Source organism: Bison bison, unplaced genomic scaffold, assembly GCF_000754665.1.
Source record: "Bison bison bison isolate TAMUID 2011002044 unplaced genomic scaffold, Bison_UMD1.0 scf7180017864256, whole genome shotgun sequence".
In the NCBI taxonomy this organism is placed as follows: domain Eukaryota; kingdom Metazoa; phylum Chordata; class Mammalia; order Artiodactyla; family Bovidae; genus Bison; species Bison bison.
In genome coordinates this window covers 237,811-257,539 of record NW_011494828.1, presented here as the reverse complement: position 1 = coordinate 257,539, position 19,729 = coordinate 237,811, and the positions used below count along the sequence as shown (strand labels likewise).

General features: G+C 52.5%; 1 protein-coding gene across 7 annotated transcripts in view; it reads left to right on the top strand.

Moving 5' to 3' along the window:
* The window catches only part of ERI3 (ERI1 exoribonuclease family member 3), a 131,249-nt gene that overhangs the window by 89,158 nt on the left and 22,362 nt on the right, over window positions 1–19,729 (top strand). For 6 of the 7 annotated variants that reach the window (XM_010847806.1, XM_010847812.1, XM_010847805.1 and 3 more), the window contains one exon: window positions 17,699–17,798. The exons of the other annotated variant lie outside the window; for it this stretch is intronic. In XM_010847806.1, coding sequence (XP_010846108.1) covers window positions 17,699–17,798 — 100 coding nt within the window. The remainder of the gene's footprint in view (window positions 1–17,698; window positions 17,799–19,729) is intronic. 7 annotated transcript variants of the gene reach the window in all.

The following is a 19,729-nucleotide window of genomic DNA, read 5'->3' as shown; positions in this document are numbered from 1 at the left end:
GGGGCAGGACAGGGTGCTCAGGAGAAAAGGACTAGATCTTCCTCTCCTCCTCCCTCCTCCACCTGCAAGTCCTGAGCTTCTGTTCCCACCCTACCTGTGCTTGGCTTCCTGTGAAGAGGCTTGCTGCTGCGGGTGCAGGGGGGTCTGCAGAGGGTTCTGAGAATGTGCTGTGGGAACAGTCTCATTCCTGCTCAGTCCTTTACTAACTTGGACAACTCGGATTGCCTCCTGGCTTTCTGAGCACCATGGCTGATTTGGGGATAAATACCATGGGCATCACCCTCTGCTCCTTCCACCCTTATAGCTTCAGCTTCTCTTTTCTCGCCAACCACAGTGAAGTATTCAGGCCACGCCTCTCCAAGAATCACTGGGTCTCAGGAAAACCTCCTGGGCCAGGAGAGGAAAGGAAATTAACATTGACTTCAGCACCTGCCCTATGCCACACAGAACCTGTGTAAGGCAGTAAGACAGAAGAGATCAGAGATCAGACAGGGTCCCTACCCTTGAAGAGCTCACTGTGTGTAACCAGAGTCCCAGCTTCACAGTAGGTATTCAATAAACGTTTGGCAAATGGGATTGAATTCAACATACCCATCCATTCATTCATTTTCATTCAGTAGATGGCTGTTGAGCACCTACTAGGTCAGGCACTCTGCCAAGCACTGGGGATAAAATAGTGAGCAAAATAGCAAATTCCCAGCACATGCTGGTTATTTGAGTGTATTTGAAGAAGAATTGAAGAATTTTAAATCCTGGATATCTGACTCCAAAAACATGTCCGTGCAACTTGGACGTGTTATTTCTCCTACCTGAACCATCAGACCCCAAGCTATCCTGTACTTATCACCTAACTTCTCTGCTTGAGAAAGCTTGGTGTCTCCTGAATAAAGTACAAGCTCCCTGGCCCCTGAATGTACCTCTCCAGTAATACCAAGAATGTCTATGTGACTGTCCACTTCTAGGCCTTATTCACATTGGCTGCATCTGCACGGGATATTCCTTCCTTCATTCCTGCCTTGGTGAGCTCCTGCTGACCCTTCAGGACCTAACTGTATCCTCTGTGTTTCTTGGTATCTTCACAGGGTTTTGCAACCATCATCATTTAAATTTAGAACATTTTGTCACCCCTAAAACACTAGCAGTCAGTTCCCATTTCCCCTCAAACACCCCAGTCCTAAGCAACCACTGATCTACTTTCATCTCTATAAATTTGCCTATTCTTGCAATTTTGGAAATTTCTTAAATGTAGCCTTTTGTTTCTGGCTTCTTTCACTTAGCATAATTTTCAACGGTCATCCGTGTTGCACCATGAATCAGCTCTTCATTTCTTTTTATTGTGAATAATATATTCCATTGTATGAATATACCTCATTTTATTTATGTGCTCATCAGTTGATGGACATTTAAGCTGTTTCCACCTTATGGCTATTAAATAATGCTGCTATGAACATTTGTGTGCAGGTTTGTTTCATTGCTTTTGTTTTGCAGACAGAAAGACACTTGTCTGTCTTTCTCAGTAGATTGTGAGCTCCTAAGAGTAAGGGTCACTTCTCTACTGTTCCCTGATGTATCCCCGACATTCAGCCCATGGTTCAGTTCAGTTCAGTCGGTCAGTCGTGTCCGACTCTTTGCTACCCCATGAATTGCAGCACGCCAGGCCTCCCTGTCCATCACCAACTCCCGGAGTTCACTCAGACTCACGTCCATCGAGTCAGTGATGCCATCCAGCCATCTCATCCTCTGTCGTCCCCTTCTCCTCCTGCCCCCAATCCCTCCCAGCATCAGAGTCTTTTCCAATGAGTCAACTCTTCGCATGAGGTGGCCAAAGTACAGCCCAAGGTTAGCACTCAGTAAATGTCAGAAAGTGAATACATCATGCTTTCTAATTCTCTTTCCCCCTAAGAATGAAATAGCAAATTGTGAGGACCTGTTTTAATCCCATAACCCACTCTGCCCGGGTATAACTCGCATCTGCCACCCACGCTGAAGCATAAGTTGATGTGTCATGTCCTGGACCATGCCATTTTCACTCCACCGTTGGCCTTTCTGGTGTAGATCCTTTATGCAACAACAGGTGATCTGAGAAATTGAGTTGCCCCCATGATGGCAGATACAGCGTCTGGCTGACTTTGACCTTGAGGCAGAGACCAACTCCATCCTCCCCTTCCCTCCCCTCTTCTCCTGAGGGGCCCTGCCCTGCTTTATATGGAGGGCTGACTCTGTGGAAGTACCCCGGAGAGAGTGTGGGGCTGGGTGGCCTCCTGGCTCCAGGCCAGGCCGGCTTTGTGACTTCCAGATGCCCGGACCTCTGAGCAGGAGAGGCTCCCCCTGCCATTCCAGTCAGGAGCCCATGTGAACTGAATGTGTAGAAGAAAAAGGAGTTTCTGGAACCAAGAGCCTCTGAGAGATTAGTAAAACCAATATTTCTCTTTTCTTTGCACTTACTCACCCTAATAGTTTGAGCCCATAATTAGAATTGGGCTTTATTAGGCTAATTAGGAGGTAGGAGTGATGGCAGGAGGGCATGTGGAGATGTATCAGCATGGTGGGCAGTAAATCTAGGGCTTTAATAGGTCTGTTCCGTAATCGGGTGGTCGGGAAGGCTGGCGGGCGGCTGGCCCCTCCCCCCCGTCCTCTACTCCCATCACGCCTTGAAGTGGCCTTCACACTTTGCCGTGCTTGTCCTCGGTACTGGCAGTGGCGCTGGGATACGGGGGCTCCGGAGGGAGGGAGGAGGCCCCACCCGGAGCTTCATTGCCTATGCACGCGCCGTCCAGCCTGGCGGCATGATTACCTTGCTGAGAAATCCGTCCAGGCGCAGGGCTGCTGATAGCAATCATTGATTAAGAGGGTAATTGTCCTGAAAATTCAGATTGATCAGAAGGCAGAAATGATAACTTGTGTAACTGTGTTTAAAGCCACGTCCTGTCAATAGAAGAGACTGAGATGTATCACGCCAAGAGGGGGGCAGAACGGATGGGTGTGTGCAGGCGGCCGGGCGCTGCCATCCTTCTCTCAGGGCTGAGCAGGATGTTTCTTGTCAGTAACCTGGACTATTGGAGATTCAATCACTTTTATCTCCCCCTCTCTCTCAATCCAAATGCCTTTTCATATTAGGAAATTAGAATCGGCCCTGCTCATGCAAGATTTATTAGCTCTGCTGAGCAGTCGCACTGAAGAGTAAATGATTTTGCTTTGCTGGAGCTTTTTACACATTAGGACCCAACTTCTTCCCTGCTCTGTGCCCCCGGCTGCCTCGGAGAGTGGGCTCTAGAACCAGGTACTCAGGGAAAGAGCTTTTCAAGTCTGGTTTGAGGGGAGAGTATCACTCGGGTCTGGCTTCTTGACCTGCTGGAGACCCTGTTGTGTCTGGCTGACTTTTCTTCTGTCTGACCACTGGCAGGTCCTTTACTGGGGTGAAGGTTGACTCTCTGCTGCAGGGGATTCACCCCTGAGTTGGATGGCTGCAGGGAGGCCCTGGTTTGTGTGTTGGGTAAAGACAAAGGATAGAGGGGCCACCGTGACGTCTCTTCCCAGGGCCAGAACTGTCCCACTCTTGGGGGGGACAGCTCTCTTGAGCCCCTGGGGGAGCTGGTTAGAGCAAGTTTAGGGGTGTCTGGGCCTGCTGGCTGCTTGTGTCTTGAAGGCTGTAGGCTTGACTGGCTGAGGCTCCCTGATCTGCCAGCACTCTGGGCTCTTAGGGAAGGAAGGGCCTGAGCTCCATGCTTCTGGAACTCTGCTGTGACCTTGGCCCTGGAGGCCTCATGGGCCTGTGTGCCAGCTGGACCTAGCTTGCCCTGGAGCCCAGGGTACTACTCGTGGGCTAGGTGGGTTATAGGGTTACCGAGACAATCATTCTCTCTCCTTCTTGCCCTCCCTCTTCAGTCCTTTGGTCAGTTGGACTCTTGGACAAACAGTAGTCACGGTCATTCTTCCGGGTTTCCCTGCTATAGGACTCTGATCCTGGAGGCCAGGTGGAGCAGGTGACAGTGTGAACAGTCCTTCTCATATGGGGCTGAGGGAAGGTCAGCAGAACTGGAGTTTTGGTGAATGGGATTTGATCCCAAGGAGTACCCTCTTACCTACATTGCTCTCTAACTTGTCCCTATGAAGCCTTCTTTTCTCCAGACTTTCCCCAAGCAGAGATATAATGGTCAAGCCCGGAAGTTGGGACTGGAGGCAATGTGGTCCCCGTAGTGAGTGGTGGGAGTTGGTAGCAGCCATTTTGATCCTAAAGGAAGACTGTGATTGGGGCAGAGGGTAGAGGGAGGCTTTTTGGAGGAAAGTATCTGACAGGTGTCTGCAAGATATTCCCTAGGAGGAACCTACTTCTAAAGAGATCACCAGGCTACCAGCTTTCTACTGTGGGACTAGTCTGGGTCTTTCCTGTCCACCATCAGGCTCCATCCTTGGAGAAGACTTGACTTTCATGGAAGACTCCTCCTACTAGGCTGGATTGGGCAGGACAGGCCTGCCTTCTACATGTATGCCGCCCCACCTCCCGTCATGAGGGTGTGCTGAGACAGTGGTCCAGGGAGCTTGACTGATCCCTGTCCAGTCTGATGGACTGGGAAGTGAGTTGTGCACATGGAGGGCTTCTGTCCCCCCGCCTCGGAGCGAAGCTTACCAGTTGCATGGGAATATTTTTTCAGTCCAAAGGGCGGCTTGAGCCTTGTTTGGCTTAGTCTCCTGCCAGGGCTACTTTGGGCAAAGTTGAGGATGATTGGAAGCGCCACGGGCACCTTGTTCCTGGGACTAGAGAACTCAAAGGACAGACTCCTAGTGGAGTGAAGGCAACAGGTTAGTGTGAATTATAGTGTAATGTGAACGGTGTTGCGTTCCAGAGCCCAGAGCAAGAGAGTGCCTGAATCCTCTTGGAAGAGCTCAGCCAGGCATCCAGAGGGCCCTTGCACTTGTCCGAGAGGAGGGTGGGGACTGTACTGTGGAGACCAGTCTGGGCGCGCACATGGGCAGGGAGAGCAAGAAGTGTCACAGGCCCCGTGTGTTAGTGTGGGCCACACCTTGTTGTTTTGCAAGCTTCAGGGGTGCCCACTTTGACCATCTAGCTGAGCTGCTAGCAGCTGGGGCCTTGGATTTGCCCAGCTAGAGCCTTAGGTTGGAGAGATACGCAGGACAGAGCCCTGGGCCCCGGCTCTGCTCTGTTCTCTCCCCTCTTCTGCCTTAGGAGCAGGAAAGGGGCAGGGGTTTGGGCTTTAGGCCAGCTCGCTCCGCCCCTTGCTAAGCCCCTGCCCAGCCCCAGCCCTGCCACCAGGGGCCAGATTGGTTCCCTGGGCCTGGTAGGGAGGCTGGGAGGAGACCAGGAAGCCAGAAGACTCATTTTCACTGGAATTTGACCTAAAGCAGGGATTGGAAGGGAAGAAAAGAATTTGAACAAAAGTGCAGGCAGGAAGGAACTGTTAACGAGCCTTTCTTTCTCTTCGGGGACAGAGCGCCGCGCATAGCGGGGCGCAGCCACGCTCTCCTCTCGGTTCTCTGAGACCGTTGCAGTCTCTGGCCGCTGCCTGCTCTGGCCCGCTCTCCTTTTTTCCCCTCTCCTCTTTCTCGGCTCTCTCTATTATGGGGACTTGCTCCAGCTCTTTCTCTCTCTTCTGTCTCTCCTTTTGTTCTCTCTTTGTCTATTTATCACACTGTGAAGGTTGAAAGAGATGTTATTAATCTGGGAGAATGAAGGCAGGATTAGTGGTATGAATCGGATTTTGAGAGGTGTAATGATAGAAAGACTCGCTCGGCTGGCGGCCTGCGTGAGCTTGATAAATGGGGAGCACTCCAGACTGACTCGCGCCTTCCTCCGCGCTGTGCGCCCTGCCCGCTGGGGCGTGCCGCGCTCTCAGATCTGCCAGCCAGCCCACCCCGCTCCTACCTGAACCGGAGCAAAAAGCCAAGGGTAAAGCAGACACAAATATCTCCCATCGCACTTGGAGACATCATTGCTTTCAGCACCCTTTTCAAGTGGAGGCCTGTCGAGTTCTCAAAGGGCTGTGGGCAGAGGGAGTGGGGACCCAGACTTCCGCCTGCTTCTTTGGCCTGTGCCAGTGGAGCTTCCCTCCTGCCCCCGAAATGGATGTCAGGGGTTGAAAGTGATGAGACAGTCTCTCGACCAGTCAAGTAAGGGTACTAGACCATACGCAATAGGTAATTAAGCAAAGTGCTGTTGGGAGAACTGTGGTATGAACTGTGGAGGTCAGGGTGGGTTGTAGAGGTAGGGGGAAGAGAAATCAGGAAAGGCTCCCTGAAGGTGGTGTCCTGGCAGGGTACAAGAAGGCTTGGAGAGGGTAGAAGTTCGACTTGGAGAGGGTAGAAGAAGGCTAGTGTTTCAAGTGGGAAAATAGTATGAGCAAAGATGTGGGAACAGAAATAAGCCTGACTCTTATGGGAGCCTGAAGAACCAACTGGTGAATTTCAGACCAGCAATGGACCTAAGAAAACAGGTAATTAAGCTCCTCTCCCCGCATTTTCTTTAGTTTTTACAGTATAGTTGATTTACAGTGTTGTATTAGTTTCAGGGGTTCAGCAGAGTGATTCAGCTATATGTGTATATATGTAATTTTTTTTCAGATTCTTTCCCATTATGGGTCATTACAAGGTATTGAATATAGTCTCCTGTGCTATACAGTAGGTCCTTGTTGTTTATCTCTCTTATATATAGTAGTGTATATCAAATTCCTAATTTATCCCTCCCCGCCACCACCCTCCAGCCCCTTGTTTTCCAAAGAGGAAACAGCCTGGGGACTGGAGTTGCCATTTCGGGAAATGATTTTCTGTTCAAGTCCTGTTGCTTGTTTTAAAGGTGCTCCGTCCCCCATCCTTGGATGATACAGTGAGCTTGTCCGTCTTCTCCTCAGTGGCTTTGCTCACAGCCTTTCAGCCTTCATCTTTGCAACAGGAAGATCCTGGCTTAGGTTCGCTGCCGCTCAGGGCCCTCCTGCCACCCCTGCCCCCCGCCCAGGCTGCAGTCTATGTCGGGAGTGCAGTCTCCCCACCCACCCTGGCTGGTGCAGTGAGGAGAGGATCCAGGGACAGCGCTCCCTGTGCTGAGCTCCAGATGCCTCCGATGGGCCTGAGCACTGTCCTCCTTTCTGTCTCTACCTCAATTCTCTCTAATCACTCCATATCACTGTGATCATGCATTTCCTGGCATCTGTTTCCCTGCAAAGGACTGTGGGTTCCATGAGGACAGGGTTTATAAGGGATTCAGTTGAGTTGCCAGGGTCTGGCAGGCCTTCAGTGAATGTGTGAATCTTACAATGAATGAATGAGGTCATTTGCTCATGCAGGTTCTTTCTCTCCTTCTAGATTAAAAAAAATGGTCCCTGGTTCCCAGGCCTGTCTACCCTTAGGAATAGGGAGGGTTAGATGTGCCAAGGAACTAACTTTTGGTGTTGTTGGAGCACCTAAGATGGCATAGCATGGCAGTGGCGGACACTTTGATGGCTTCCCATCACCTTAGGAAACAGTACGGAACCCTCATCGTGTCCTCTGAGGCCCCGGCATCTTCTGCCTTCTTCAGTAGCCTCATTTCATGCTGGCTGTCTGTGCTCCAGGGACACTAGCCTTGACTTGGTTCTTTCTAAGTGCTGTTTGCCTAGAGGCCTGAGCACTAGTCTTTCCCCTGTCACCTCCCCGTCACTCAGTTTCTGTTGAGTGTCCTCAGAGTTCCCCATCTAGGTCAGGTTCCCCTCTTCTGTCCTGTAAGCAGCCTGCCTTTCTTCTTTGAGTCCTTCTGAAAGCTATGACTTAGTGCTTATATATGTTGCTGTTTATTTAACATGGGCTCTCTCCAATAGGCTGGAAGCTTTCTGGGGACAGCACTGTGTCTATATTGCTAGCTTCCCAGGTGGAACAGTGGTAAGGAATCCACCTACCAATGCAGGAGGTGCAAGAGACGCAGGTTCAATCCCTAAGTCAGGAAGATCCCCTAGAGTAGGAAATGGCAACTGACTCCAGTGTTCTTGCCTGGAAAGTTCTGTGGACAGAGGAGCCTGGCGGGCTACAGCCTGTGGGGTCACAAAGAGTCGGACATGACTGAGCACTCACTCACTCAACATGTGGTCTGGCATATAACAGACTCTCAGTAGTGTTTGTCATGACTAAGTCAGTGTGACCTAGAAGTCTTTACTGCTTCATCCTATCCCATCTGGGTTAAGTGAAGGTGGAGATAACAGGAGAGCAGAGGCCAGGATGTTGGGTGTGCCCAGAGAGCCTTAGCTCTAGAGACAAGACACTGCTGTTCAGCCTTCCTAGTTTCCATCCAGACATCAGAGGAAGAAGGGCCTTGTTGGCCCTAAAGGCTTATTCTCTACCTGGGTGATCTTACCGAGTCCTGCAGATTCCTGCACCATCTCTGTGCTTTCCAAGGACTTTCTTGAACTGAGCTCCTGGCCTGCATGTCCACCTTCCACAGGCACATCACCTTGGATGTCACATTGAAGGCCATCTTAGTCCTTCTTGGTTATTCCCCTCCAAGGCTGGTTTCTCCCTTGGGGCTCTTGTCGGATCTCAGTCCCCTACCCTGTGTGAGTCGACATGTATCTCCTTCCAGCTTGGAAGCTCCTTGGAGTCAGTGGCCTATCGTGGTTGATCTCTAGCGCTGGGCACAGAGCTTGGCACGTGGATTTGCTCATGAGGTGTGTGTTACATGAACACGCCAGCAGAGAGAGAGGGCGGTCTGGGAGGAAGGTGGAAGCACTTTTTCCGTTTTCTGCATGCACAGGGAAGAAGGGAAGGTGTGTGTGCTGGGTGCCAGCATGTGCATGCCTTCCGTGTGAGGGCTGGGTGGCCGTGGTGGTGGTGGTGTCCCATGCCCGATGAAGGATTATATTTTAATTTGGAGAGCACTTTAGAAACTTAGAGTGCTTTGCCTAAGTGCTGACTGCTATTAGTGTCTCTTTTTTATTAGGAAAAAGGACATGATTTTTCTCTTTCATCTTCAGGCCTGTCTGACTTCTGAGCGTCAAACTTAGCAAAATGCCTGCCCCTCACTGAGGACTAGTTACATGCCAAGTTCAAAGCTTTGGACTTGAAACACAAAATTCTGCTTTGCAGACTGGTTTCTGACACCCCTGAGGGGATTAGTCCTGACAGCTCAGTATCAGGAAGGGGGTGGGAAAGACAGGGTCATTTGACATAGTTCAGGCTGCAATCCCAAGCCCCTCCCCTCTCCATAGAGGCCTGGGTGGGAGGACATAAGAACTTGGACCATTTGTGGGGCATAGGGGAAAACTCCAGTGGTCATCAGAAACCTGCTTATCATGCAGTACTCAGGGCCAGACTTCAGAGAGGGAACTGGGGAGGAATGGCCCGTGGAAGAACTGGATCTGCCCAGCTCAAGGATGACAGGACCAAAAGGCAGAGACATCACAGCTGTTGGACTTGGTGATGTTAAGAGCTGCCAACACAAAGGGCTAGGGCGGAGGGAAGAATTCTGGCGCAGGAGGTCGTGAGGCAATCGCTTGCCTTGGGCCCTACCAGCACCTTTGGGGGCCTTGCTGGTCTGAAGGAAAGGTCACACCCCTCCCCAAGGAGAAGATCTGGTCCCACAGTGGCTTGGAGGTCTGGAAGGCCCAGCTGCCTTATAGTTGGGCCTCTCTGTGTGGCCTCTGCCCCAGGCTCTTGCCTGAGCAGCTACAGGACAGATAGCACCCAGGTCTCAGTCTGGCCTATGTCTGCCAGCCCTGGATGCTGAAGGCTCTGCCCATGGCTCTGGTCCTGAGAGGCGGAAGCTTTGGCCCATCTTGCTAGTGCCCTGCAGTTCCCATCTCCTAATCAGGTCCTAATCTGGGGGAGCTAGGGCGGGGGTGTGGTGGGGGGGAGTACGTTGAGCCTTCTGCCTTAACTGAATTTCCATACCTCCTGTTGTTAATTATAGAGATGTAATAATGCGATTAGTGCACGATTAAAAAAAATCCCTGATATGATTACCATGGATTTAATATCACATGATATATCATTATATCGTTATGCAGTGACAGATGTAATTGAAATACACTTATTGGAGCCGGGGGTGGTGTTTCATTCAATCCTCAGCACCCCGGGGAGGATAGGGCTGGCTCCAAAGAAGCAATGGGAGAGAAAATTGTAATGAAAACAAAGAAAACCCACAATGTGGCTTTCTCCCTGGGCAGCTGGCTCAGGCTGACCTGCTGCCTTGACTTGGTGGCATGTGGGGCCCCAGACAGGCCAGCCTCTTCTCTGGGGGCTCAGGCAGCAGGGCTTATGCTCCTTACCTGCTTCTCTCCCCAGAAGCCTCAGTGTCCCCAAGTCCTCTCTGACTCAGCAGAGAAGCAAGGGCTCTGGAAACATGAGGGAGATCGCTCCACCTAAAAATAGACTCAGGACCCAAGGGATCAAACTGAGCCGGCAGCTGTCTTCCAAATAACTGTGGGTCCTGGACCTGTAGCACAGCTCCTGCCTTTGCCATGGTGGTGGTCCCATGTACTCGAGGCAGCTGTCCTGTTGTTCGGCAGTGAGCAGGAAGGTTAAGTACACAGAGAAGATAATTATCCCACTCAGGTTCTGTTGATGGACAGAGGCAGCAGCAGCTCTGGTGCCCCTGAAGTGTGTCGGTAGCCAGGGAACACTGAACACACAGAACTACCAGCTGCGGGTAGGAAGGAAGGTCTTGTGTCACCTGATGGGAGTGTCCTTCCTTTTGCTCCTATAGCTGTGTTGCCCAGGTCTCTGCTGGCCTGAAGAATGGACTCAAGGCTATCCATAAGCCCAAAGAGTTCAGAAAAGGAGGAGACAAAAGTAGTCTCTCCTTCTTTCCTAACCCAGGTAGCTGAGCCCTCAGTTCCAAGGACGGCTGGGGACGGGGCGGAATTGCTCTTCTTCTAGGCGAGATCAACCATGGTTCCTGAAGGAAATGGAATAGGACTGGCAGGAGCAGCCTCTCCGAAAACCAGGCCTGGCAGAGTTACGCCCTTCCCTCAGTGGAGACCATTCAGAGAGAGCAGATACAGTCCCACCCCAAGAGACTCCCAACATCATGGGGCAACAGATGTGTAAACAAATCTAATATTCCAGGTGCTACTCAGAGTCAGGGTGTGTTTAAGGAAGGGAAGAGTCAGGAAGGCTTGGTAAAGAAATGTACTTTTTTATGTATATACATTAAATTTTTTTTTTCTGAATTTTTGTCTGTGCTGAGTCTTCATTGCTGTGCATGTATTTTCTCGAGTTGCAGCGAGCAGAGGCCACTCGCTAGTTGTGGTGTGCAGGCTTCTCGTTGCGGTGGCTTCTCTTGGGGTTCGCAGGCTTAGTTGCCCTGCAGCAAGTGGAGTCTTTCCAGAGCAGGGATTGAACCCGTGTCCCCTGCATTGGCAGGTGGATTCTTAACCACTGGACCACCAGGGAAGTTGAAGGAAGGTACTTTTGAACTGAATGCTGAAAGAAGAGTATGTGTTCATTAGGGATAAAAACTGGGAGAAGGCAGAGGGCACCCTAGATAGGCTAAGGAGTTGCTCAAGTAGAGTCTTAGGGGGCATAAAGCAGCAATCCCAGGACTTGAGGAGAAGTAAGGAAGAAGAAGGGAGCAAGGCTGACCCCCTACATCTCTGGTAGGCCAGGTGGATGGTAAGAGTTTTCACTGGGATTGAGGAGCCCAGGAGAGGGAACACTTTGGAGAGGAGATGTTGAAATGGGTTTTAACCCTATTGAAAATGAATTTCCTGAATGGACTCCAGGTGGAAATGCCAAGTGGGCAATAGAAGATATCTGTTTGACACTTAAATAGTGGCAAAGAATAATTGATTTGAACGTTGGACAGGTGCAGACCAGGGAGTTGAGGAAATCACACAGGGAGAGTGGTAGAGCACAGACAGAAACAGGAAGGGAGCATGCAGGAGCCACACATGACCAGATGAGACTACAGGAGACTGTGAGGAAAGACATCAGAGAAGGGGAAAACTCAGAAGAGTTTGGGTGGAGCAGCTGGAGGCTGGCTGGGCACCTCTCTCTCTCCATCAAGTCCCATGGCTTCTCCACATGGTGTCTCCTCCTGGACTGATTTGGGCTTCCTCACAGCATGGCTGCCTTGGAGTAGTCTGACCTCTTACAGGCAGCTCAAGGGTCAGGGAAAGTGTTCTAGCAAATGAGGAGGAAGCTGCCTTGGCATTTCTGAAATAGCTTTGCGATCACACAGCATTACTTGTGCATTACTCTTTTGGTTGAAGTTATAACAGAAGCTCACCCCTTTCCAAAGGGGTATAGACTCCCCTCTTGACGGCGGGTTTATCAGAGTCGTATCAGAAGTAGAGCATATGTGAGATTGAAGATAATGTTAACCGTCACTGGAAAACACAGTCTGCCGTAATCGGTGTTAAGCTGAACCTGGACAAAGGACGGATAGCATTCTCAAAGACCGTCTGCATTTTGCGTGATGGCAAAGAATATTTGGGGGTGGCAGTGGGACTGGGTGTTCCTGAGTGATCTCAGGTATACCTGGGAGAAAGAACTGTCATCCCGTCTTATAGTACAGGAAGTTGAGGCTCAGAGGTTCAATGACTCATCCAAAGTTATGATGTGCTTAAAAAAAAAAGTATTTGTAATTGGGGGATAATTGCTTTATAATGCTGTGTTGGTTTCTGCCATACCTCAACATGAATCAGCCGTAGGTATACACATGTCCCCTCTCTTGAACCTGCCTGCCACCTCCCACCCCATCTCACCCCTCTAGGTTATCACCAGAGTTACACTGCTAATAACTGGCAGAATTGGGAACCAACTTCTGAATGCACTCTTTCCATGAGGCCTGGGCTGCTGGGTACACCATCCTCATGTATCTCTGCAGCCTTGGTGTTTGGTTTACCAACTATCGACATGTTGTCCGGTTAAAGAAAAGATTAGAGAGTAGTTCTGTCTGTCAGACTTCCTCCCCTGGATCCTCCAGAGTATCACCTCCCTGTCTTTGTCTGTTGGGTGTTTATGGGAAATGCAGGTGATTTGATTTGTTTCCTTGTCTTGGGAAATGGCCCTTCTGCCATAGGCCACCCCTCAGGGTGACCTTGCGGGGAGGCTGGATGGCTCAGATGTGCCGCTGCCAGCTTTCAAGTTCTGGGTTTTCTGCAAGTTTGTGCTTCTCTTTGTGGTCTGAGCTGGGTTCTATCCCCAGCCACTGCCCTGCCCATGCTGTGTCCATCCGACTCTCAGGGCCCTGGTGGGTGGCGAACCAGTGGGCAGAGCCACCCTAGCAGCTGTCAATGTCTCTTCTTTCCTCTTTGAAGGATCTGATGCTGCGGCCGATGAGGGCTACTTCATCTATTAAACCCAATACACTTGTCGCAGCTGCTAAGCCCCCGTAAGCCGCCGGGCGCCGTGTTTGTGATGGGACTGACAGTGCATGGAGGAGGCTGATTATACACGATTCCATTTCGCGGGCCCAGCAATGTAATTTCACAGGGCGATCAGCGTTTGCATGTAATAGCAGGCTGTGCTGAGGTGTCAGAATATTAAAGGCGCTAATGGCAAAGCTCCCTGTTACACAGGGGGCCACCCGCCGCGCCTACAGCAGGGCTGCGCGGCAGGCCCGTCGCAGATGGCTGGCCACTAAGCTAATGGGGCAGCAGCCAAGGCGGGCAGAGCCGCGAGAGGGGAGAGCCAGCCGGGAACAGCTCGGCACCTGCTTCCCTGCGCATGGAAATTACAGCAGCTCAGGGGAAGGGAAGTGTGCATGCTTGCCTGGCACAGGGCTGGGGTGGGTGGCTTGGGAGGCCCAGCATCTTTCACCCTGACTCTGCCTGCCCTGGAGAGGACTCCTCAGTCATCCTTCCCCCTGCCCCACCCTCTGGCCTGGAACCCTCAGCTGGGCAGGTGGGCCCTACTAGCTAGAAGAGGTGCAGCTGGAGAAGTGGCATCCAGAGAATTGGGAACCAGCATGGGACAGGGGCTCGGGCACAGGCTCTGGCTTTCAAATATCTGCCCAGCCCTGATCAGGGTCAGAAAGCTTTTGGGTCCCTTACCCCATGCCCCACAGATTGGCAGAAGAGAGAGAGGGAGTGGGGATAGGAAGCAGGCAGGAGTAAAGGGGGGCGGTAGATGGTACTCGGGCCCCTTGACTGATGCCAGCACTGTACAGACAGCACCTCAAGACATCTCCACGTTGGCCACCCCAGCCCTTGCCTGGTGCCATCCAGCTCGCTCCTGTCACCCACCTTTGTCCTTGCTGTGTCGTCTTTCCAGTGCCTCCAGTACCGCTCCCTTCAGGAAGCTCTCCTGGTCACCTCCAGCATGGGCCTGTCTGTCTCCGGTGTCCTTGTGGGCAACCCACAGGGTTCACCGTCCCTGATCCTCCTGCTCTGGTGGCTCTCTGGTGCAAGCCTTGACCCCTCAGCCAGAACCTCTGAGACACAGCCCACATCACCTTGCCCTGAGCTGGGCTCCTGCGAAGGCTCTGCTAAGATTCACAGATGCATGTAATCTCTGAGGGAGGGCGTCGGGAGGGGCGTAGGGAATGGAAAGATGGGCTGAGTCACCCGAGGGAGAATTTGGTGCCTGTGTGAGTGTGTACTCGTGCTCAACGGTGTGTGTATCTGGGGAGGGGTAGGGACTTTAGCAGTGAGTGCCAGGGGTAGTAGGCCTGAAGGTACAGGCCCAGAAGGGCAGCAGGAGCAAGATCCAGAACATGCCAATAGAAGCTTAGGTGGCAGAAGAACCCTGTGTTCTCTGCTGTCTGCTAGCTGTGCCCAAGGGGTGCCCGAGATAGTAGAAGCTGGGGGGAGCTGTGGTGCTGTGCCCTGGGACTGTGCCTCGGGGGGGATCCATGAGGCAGGCGGTCATGTCCGAAGGTTCGGCTCTGCAGAGGCGCGTGGCAGTACCTGGAGGAGGCCTGCCAGGGTTCTCTAGCATGGGGAGAGCCCAGGCTGAAGGAGAGCAGTTTTAATTAACCGTTTTTAATATCATTTTGGACTCTGGCTGCTACGTGAAGGCCCCGCTGGAAGCAGCATTTGTAAAAATTAAATCCCTCTTATTAGGAGCTTGGCAGACCCATGTGCACGCGCCTTCCCTGCCCCCGCCCGCGCCCCCGAAGGAAGTGCTGGCTGAGGCCATGCCACGGCAGCAATTGGTTAGCACGCCTTATCTGGGAATAGGAGACCGTGGGGCATGCCACTGGCGGCCACAGCAGAGACGCCAATTCATCTTGCCCTGGCTCTGACAAGCTAGACTGCCCTTCCTGAAAGGCATTCGTCAGGCGGGACCGGGCTGCCGCCTTGCCTGGCACTCCTCCTTCCCCACTGTGGGCCCTGGCTTGCCCTGGACCAGCCAGGCCCTCCTGGGCTCTGCTGCCCCCTCACTTTCCAGTCTGCAGAAGATCTTGGGGAGTCATCATTATAATAATAATCTAATCACGGTGATGCGTTGGGGCAGGCGCCTAATGTTATCTGAAGTGGTCTTCCCGCTTAGCGGCGATAAGGCTCAGGATGACGCGCAGATAACGCCAAGCTGCCCTGTCCCCGAGCCGCACGCAGAGCAGAGGGGCCTCCGCAGCCCTGCCGCCCGCCCGCTGCTTTAAGCCGGGAAGCGGCAGCACCTGCTAATGCAAGTGTTTAATATTTGATGGGCTGGGATAAAGCAGGATCACCTTCGAATTGAATTGAGTGTCAGCCGAGAATCTATTACTGAAATTCGGGTGTGATTTGACAGCAAAGTAGACGGTGTTATTCTTCACTAGTTACCGCAATCTTCTCCCCGACATCACTTAAATATTTTTTTCTTTGCTTGAGTAAACACACATTATCCTTCTTTTTTCCCCCTTCCTTCCCTTTTTCCTTTTTAGAGGGGGGGAAAAAAAAAGAAAGAAAACCCATCCAGCTCGCCTTCTCCAGGCTGATAGAGTAGATTGTTATTTCTTTATTTGTCCTATTAAATGGAATTTCTGATCGTTTAATCCGGCCTTTGTAAGTGATTTTAAAGTACTTGAAAGGCGGCCCACCACTGCTCTCTGGCCCACTGCGCTCCAGCCGCGGCCCTGACCATGCTCAGCAGTTCCCCCAGCTGTGCACCGCCCACCGGCTGCTCTGCCTGCTGCCTGCATCCCAGCTCTGCCCTGGCTCCGAGCCAGCGTCCTCTCCCCTGTCCTTGAGGCTCGCGCTCAACCCCCGATTTGTGGGTACAGCTGTGGCCTGGGGAAGCGTGGGAGGGCGGGCTGGGAAATCGGGCGGTGGCTGGTACCTCTGTGGTCAAGCAGAGTGGCTCTGGAGGGAGCTGAGGTTGAGGTGCACTCTTTCCTAGCCTCCCAGGGCCCACAGGGCTGACACTTGATTCCTGCAGCTGGGAGGGAATCAAGATCCCCAAGATCTTCCTGCAGCCCTCTGCTCAGCCCCTTGGTCCTGGCACAGCTTGCGTGTTCAACCTCCTGTGCTCTGCTTCTGACCCCGTGCTGGGCACTCTTCTGCTGGGAGGCAGTCTGTGGTGGGACGGGGACTTCCCTGGCCCAGTGGTGGACGGGAGCTCTGTGGTGCCTGCCTGCCCATGGCTAACAGTCACCTTAGTTCCACCAGTGGACTTACCATCCAACTTCTGGGAACTTACCCAAACATCATTTGCAATGATCACTGTCTTAACCACCCTGTCACCTTCTTGCCACTGGGAGAAGGACAGCCTGGTGCTGGGGATTTCTTGGGAGAAGACATGGGTACTGTTTGAAGGGTCAGCTGGCTATGCAAGCCCACTGATAGAAGCCTGGGACTTGCTGGCAGGCTGAATAGGAATTAAATCCCTGTTGGGCCACTTAATAGCATTCTGACCCTTATAAGTCTCTTCTTTCTGGGCCTCAGTTTCCTCATCTGTGATACCTGGTTGTCAAGCCTGTATGGGATGTGAGAGGAAGTGCTCTCCCTGCTTGATGTGTGCCCCCCCACCGTGGAGGAGGTGGGTGGTGGCCTGGGGACAGAGGGGGGCAGTGAAGTGCTGGGGGCTGAACAGATCGATGCCCCCAGCGCTTGCTTCCCCAACCCCAGGAAAACAATTAAGTACAGATCGATGGGTGGCCGCTTTGAATATGCATAAGTGAGCACTTGACCTTCAGCGAGATCTGCTTCCCACCACACACACACACACACACACAAACACACACTCTTCGTGCGCTCCCCTCACAGCGCTTGAGTCGGCCAGGTGACCTTACCCCTCTTCAGTTGAGGCCCATATGGCTCTCAGCTCCACAGTCTGGCCTACCTCCAGGTCAAAAGCACCTTGACCACAGGCATTTGGCTGGCCCCCTCGTCTCTTGCTTCAGTTTTCCTGTCTTTGGAGTGAAGTCTGGATATACTGATCTCCAAGTCCCTCCCACCACCAGTCTTTGTGACCAGTAATACCCAACAGAGGGTCAGAGACTCTGGATGGGGGGCTGGGGGGTTGCATGATGAAGGGGATGCCTGGTGGGAGGAGGAGTCTTAAGAAGGAGGATCTTAATAAATGGGAGCTCTAGAGAGGAGCTTGGTGAGGGGCACCCCATGAGGGCTGGGGACCTCTGATGGGGAGACACCCAGGAGAGAGGGAGCTCTGAAGGTGGAAAGGGTTTTCTGGAGGGACTCTGGTGGAAGGGGGACCCAGCAAGTAGGGAGGACTCTCATGAAGTAGCGTGATGAGAGTAAGCCCTTGCTAGGAAGACATGGGGGTCTTGGGGTGTTGGTGAGTGATGGGGTTGGGTCAGGGCCTCTGGTAACCACTCTTGCCTCCTGTCTTCCAGGCTTACAGCTTCGCCATGGGCTGCTGGCCCAAGAATGGACTTCTAGACATGAACAAGGGCCTCAGCCTGCAACACATAGGCCGGCCCCACAGCGGCATTGGTCAGTCCCTCCACACATCCCCCTGGCAGCTTGGTCAGTCCCCTGCCCACACCCCCCCAGTCCCCTGGCACACAGAGGGGTTCTGGGGCTCATTTAGTGCTCCAGCAGGGTGCTTTCTGTAGCTGGGGGGAGCGGGGAAGGAGGGGTGGAGTGAGGGGAGAGTGGAACCTGACCGCTGGAAAGGGTCTCTCAAAACAACTTTCAGGAGGAGGCTGGGGTCTGGGCTTTGGGTGGATCACAGGTGGCCTTGGATTCAGACCAAGGGATCCCACCCTGGGTTGCATCTCTGGTGGGTGATGTCCTCAGAGGGGTGGGCACATGTCAGCTTACCCACCCCCTGTGGAGCTGGAGAAGGCTGTTTAATATTGTTTCAAGTCTGTGGCCACTAAACTGGGCGATCAATGGGAGTTAAAGAGATGAATTATTTAAACCTCACCAGCTTTTAATTAGTCGGGGTCCTTCTGACCGATGGCTCCGTCCACAGGGTATTGAACTCCCCCGTAGGAGCAGCAGCCTCCATTGAGTGGTGCCTGGGCTGGGAGGGGCCACTTGGGGTACCAGATGGGGGTGCCTCCTCAGGGGGATTGCTCCGTGGGAGGGGGCTGGTTCTAGGCACTGGAGGCTCTGCTGGCTTCTTATATATCATTGTGGATGTGTGTCTGTGAGGGAGTGAATGGCACCTTAAGCCGCATGTCTCTGTGTGTGTGTCTGGGAGTTTGTATGTGTCCCTGTAATGTGTCTTTTTGAGGGATGTGTGTATGGGTAAAGGTGTTCTGTGTACACCTGCTGAGGGCACCTGTCTCTGTGGAAGCAACCATCAGCCTGTGTGTATATCCATCAGAAAATGTGTTTGTTCATTTCTGTGCATCTTATTTGGTGTGTGTGTCTGCACACGTGTGCATGCAAATATTTTCAAGCAGGGTACTTGACAGGCGTAGACTTTGTTCCAAGCTAGGAGGAACAGGGGTGTTCCTGGGTGATGTTACGCATTAGCAGAGCCTGCGTACCTTTGGGGAGGTATGACAGGGAAGGGGACCAGCAAGATACACTGAAAGGTGTCCAGTCACCTGCTGCAGACTGGCCTCTCATCCTTTCCGCAGACACTGCAGGTGCCTGCTAGGGCTGGGCGTGCTGAGCGGATGGTCCTGTCCTCAGGGAGCTCCTGGGAGGAGGCAGAGACTGAACTGGGCAGTCTCCACCCAGGGTGCTCAGGGTCGGGATAGAAACACCTGGGCTGCCCCAAGGATGGTTTCCCTGCCCTCAGTTGCCAAGGGCTTCTTCTTCTTCATTTACATTTCATTACTTGAGGATGCCCGCATATCATTTTTATTGGCTCTCAAGGTTCTCTTGGGGTCCCGGGGGAAAGAGGAAGTGGCCATCAGGCCTGGGGAATTGGGAGTCCCCCACAACTGCTGCCCTCCCATAGGAGCTGTTTTATACAGCCTAGAGGAGACCCCAAACCTATCATGCCGATGGGCCTTCGGAGTCAGCAGGAAGTTTCCTAGAGAAGATGAGACTTGAGTCAGGGGATCCCTGAAGGATGAATAGGAGTTTGCTAGGCAGACAGTTGGGGGAAGGGTTTCAACTTTGGGGAGGCCGTCTGTATACCAAAGCGCGCAGGCAGGAGGAAGCCTGTTGTGATGAGAGGACAATTTTGGACATCTGCAAGTAGTTTCCTGTGACTGGAATGGAACATTTGGGTTAGGGATGAAATGGCTAGAAGATAAATGGGGAAATAAGGCAGCCTTGAATGCCAGGTCAGAGGATGTGGCTTTTTGTGAGGTTTTAAGGAGACAGGAAGTCTGTGAGTGAGATAAAGACAGGATCAGAGCTCTGGTCCAGAATCAGTGAGGCATTCGGGCGCTACACACACTGGTTCTGAGTAGGTGCTCGACAGACGCTCTGGTGGATGGACAGACGGCGAGCGAGTG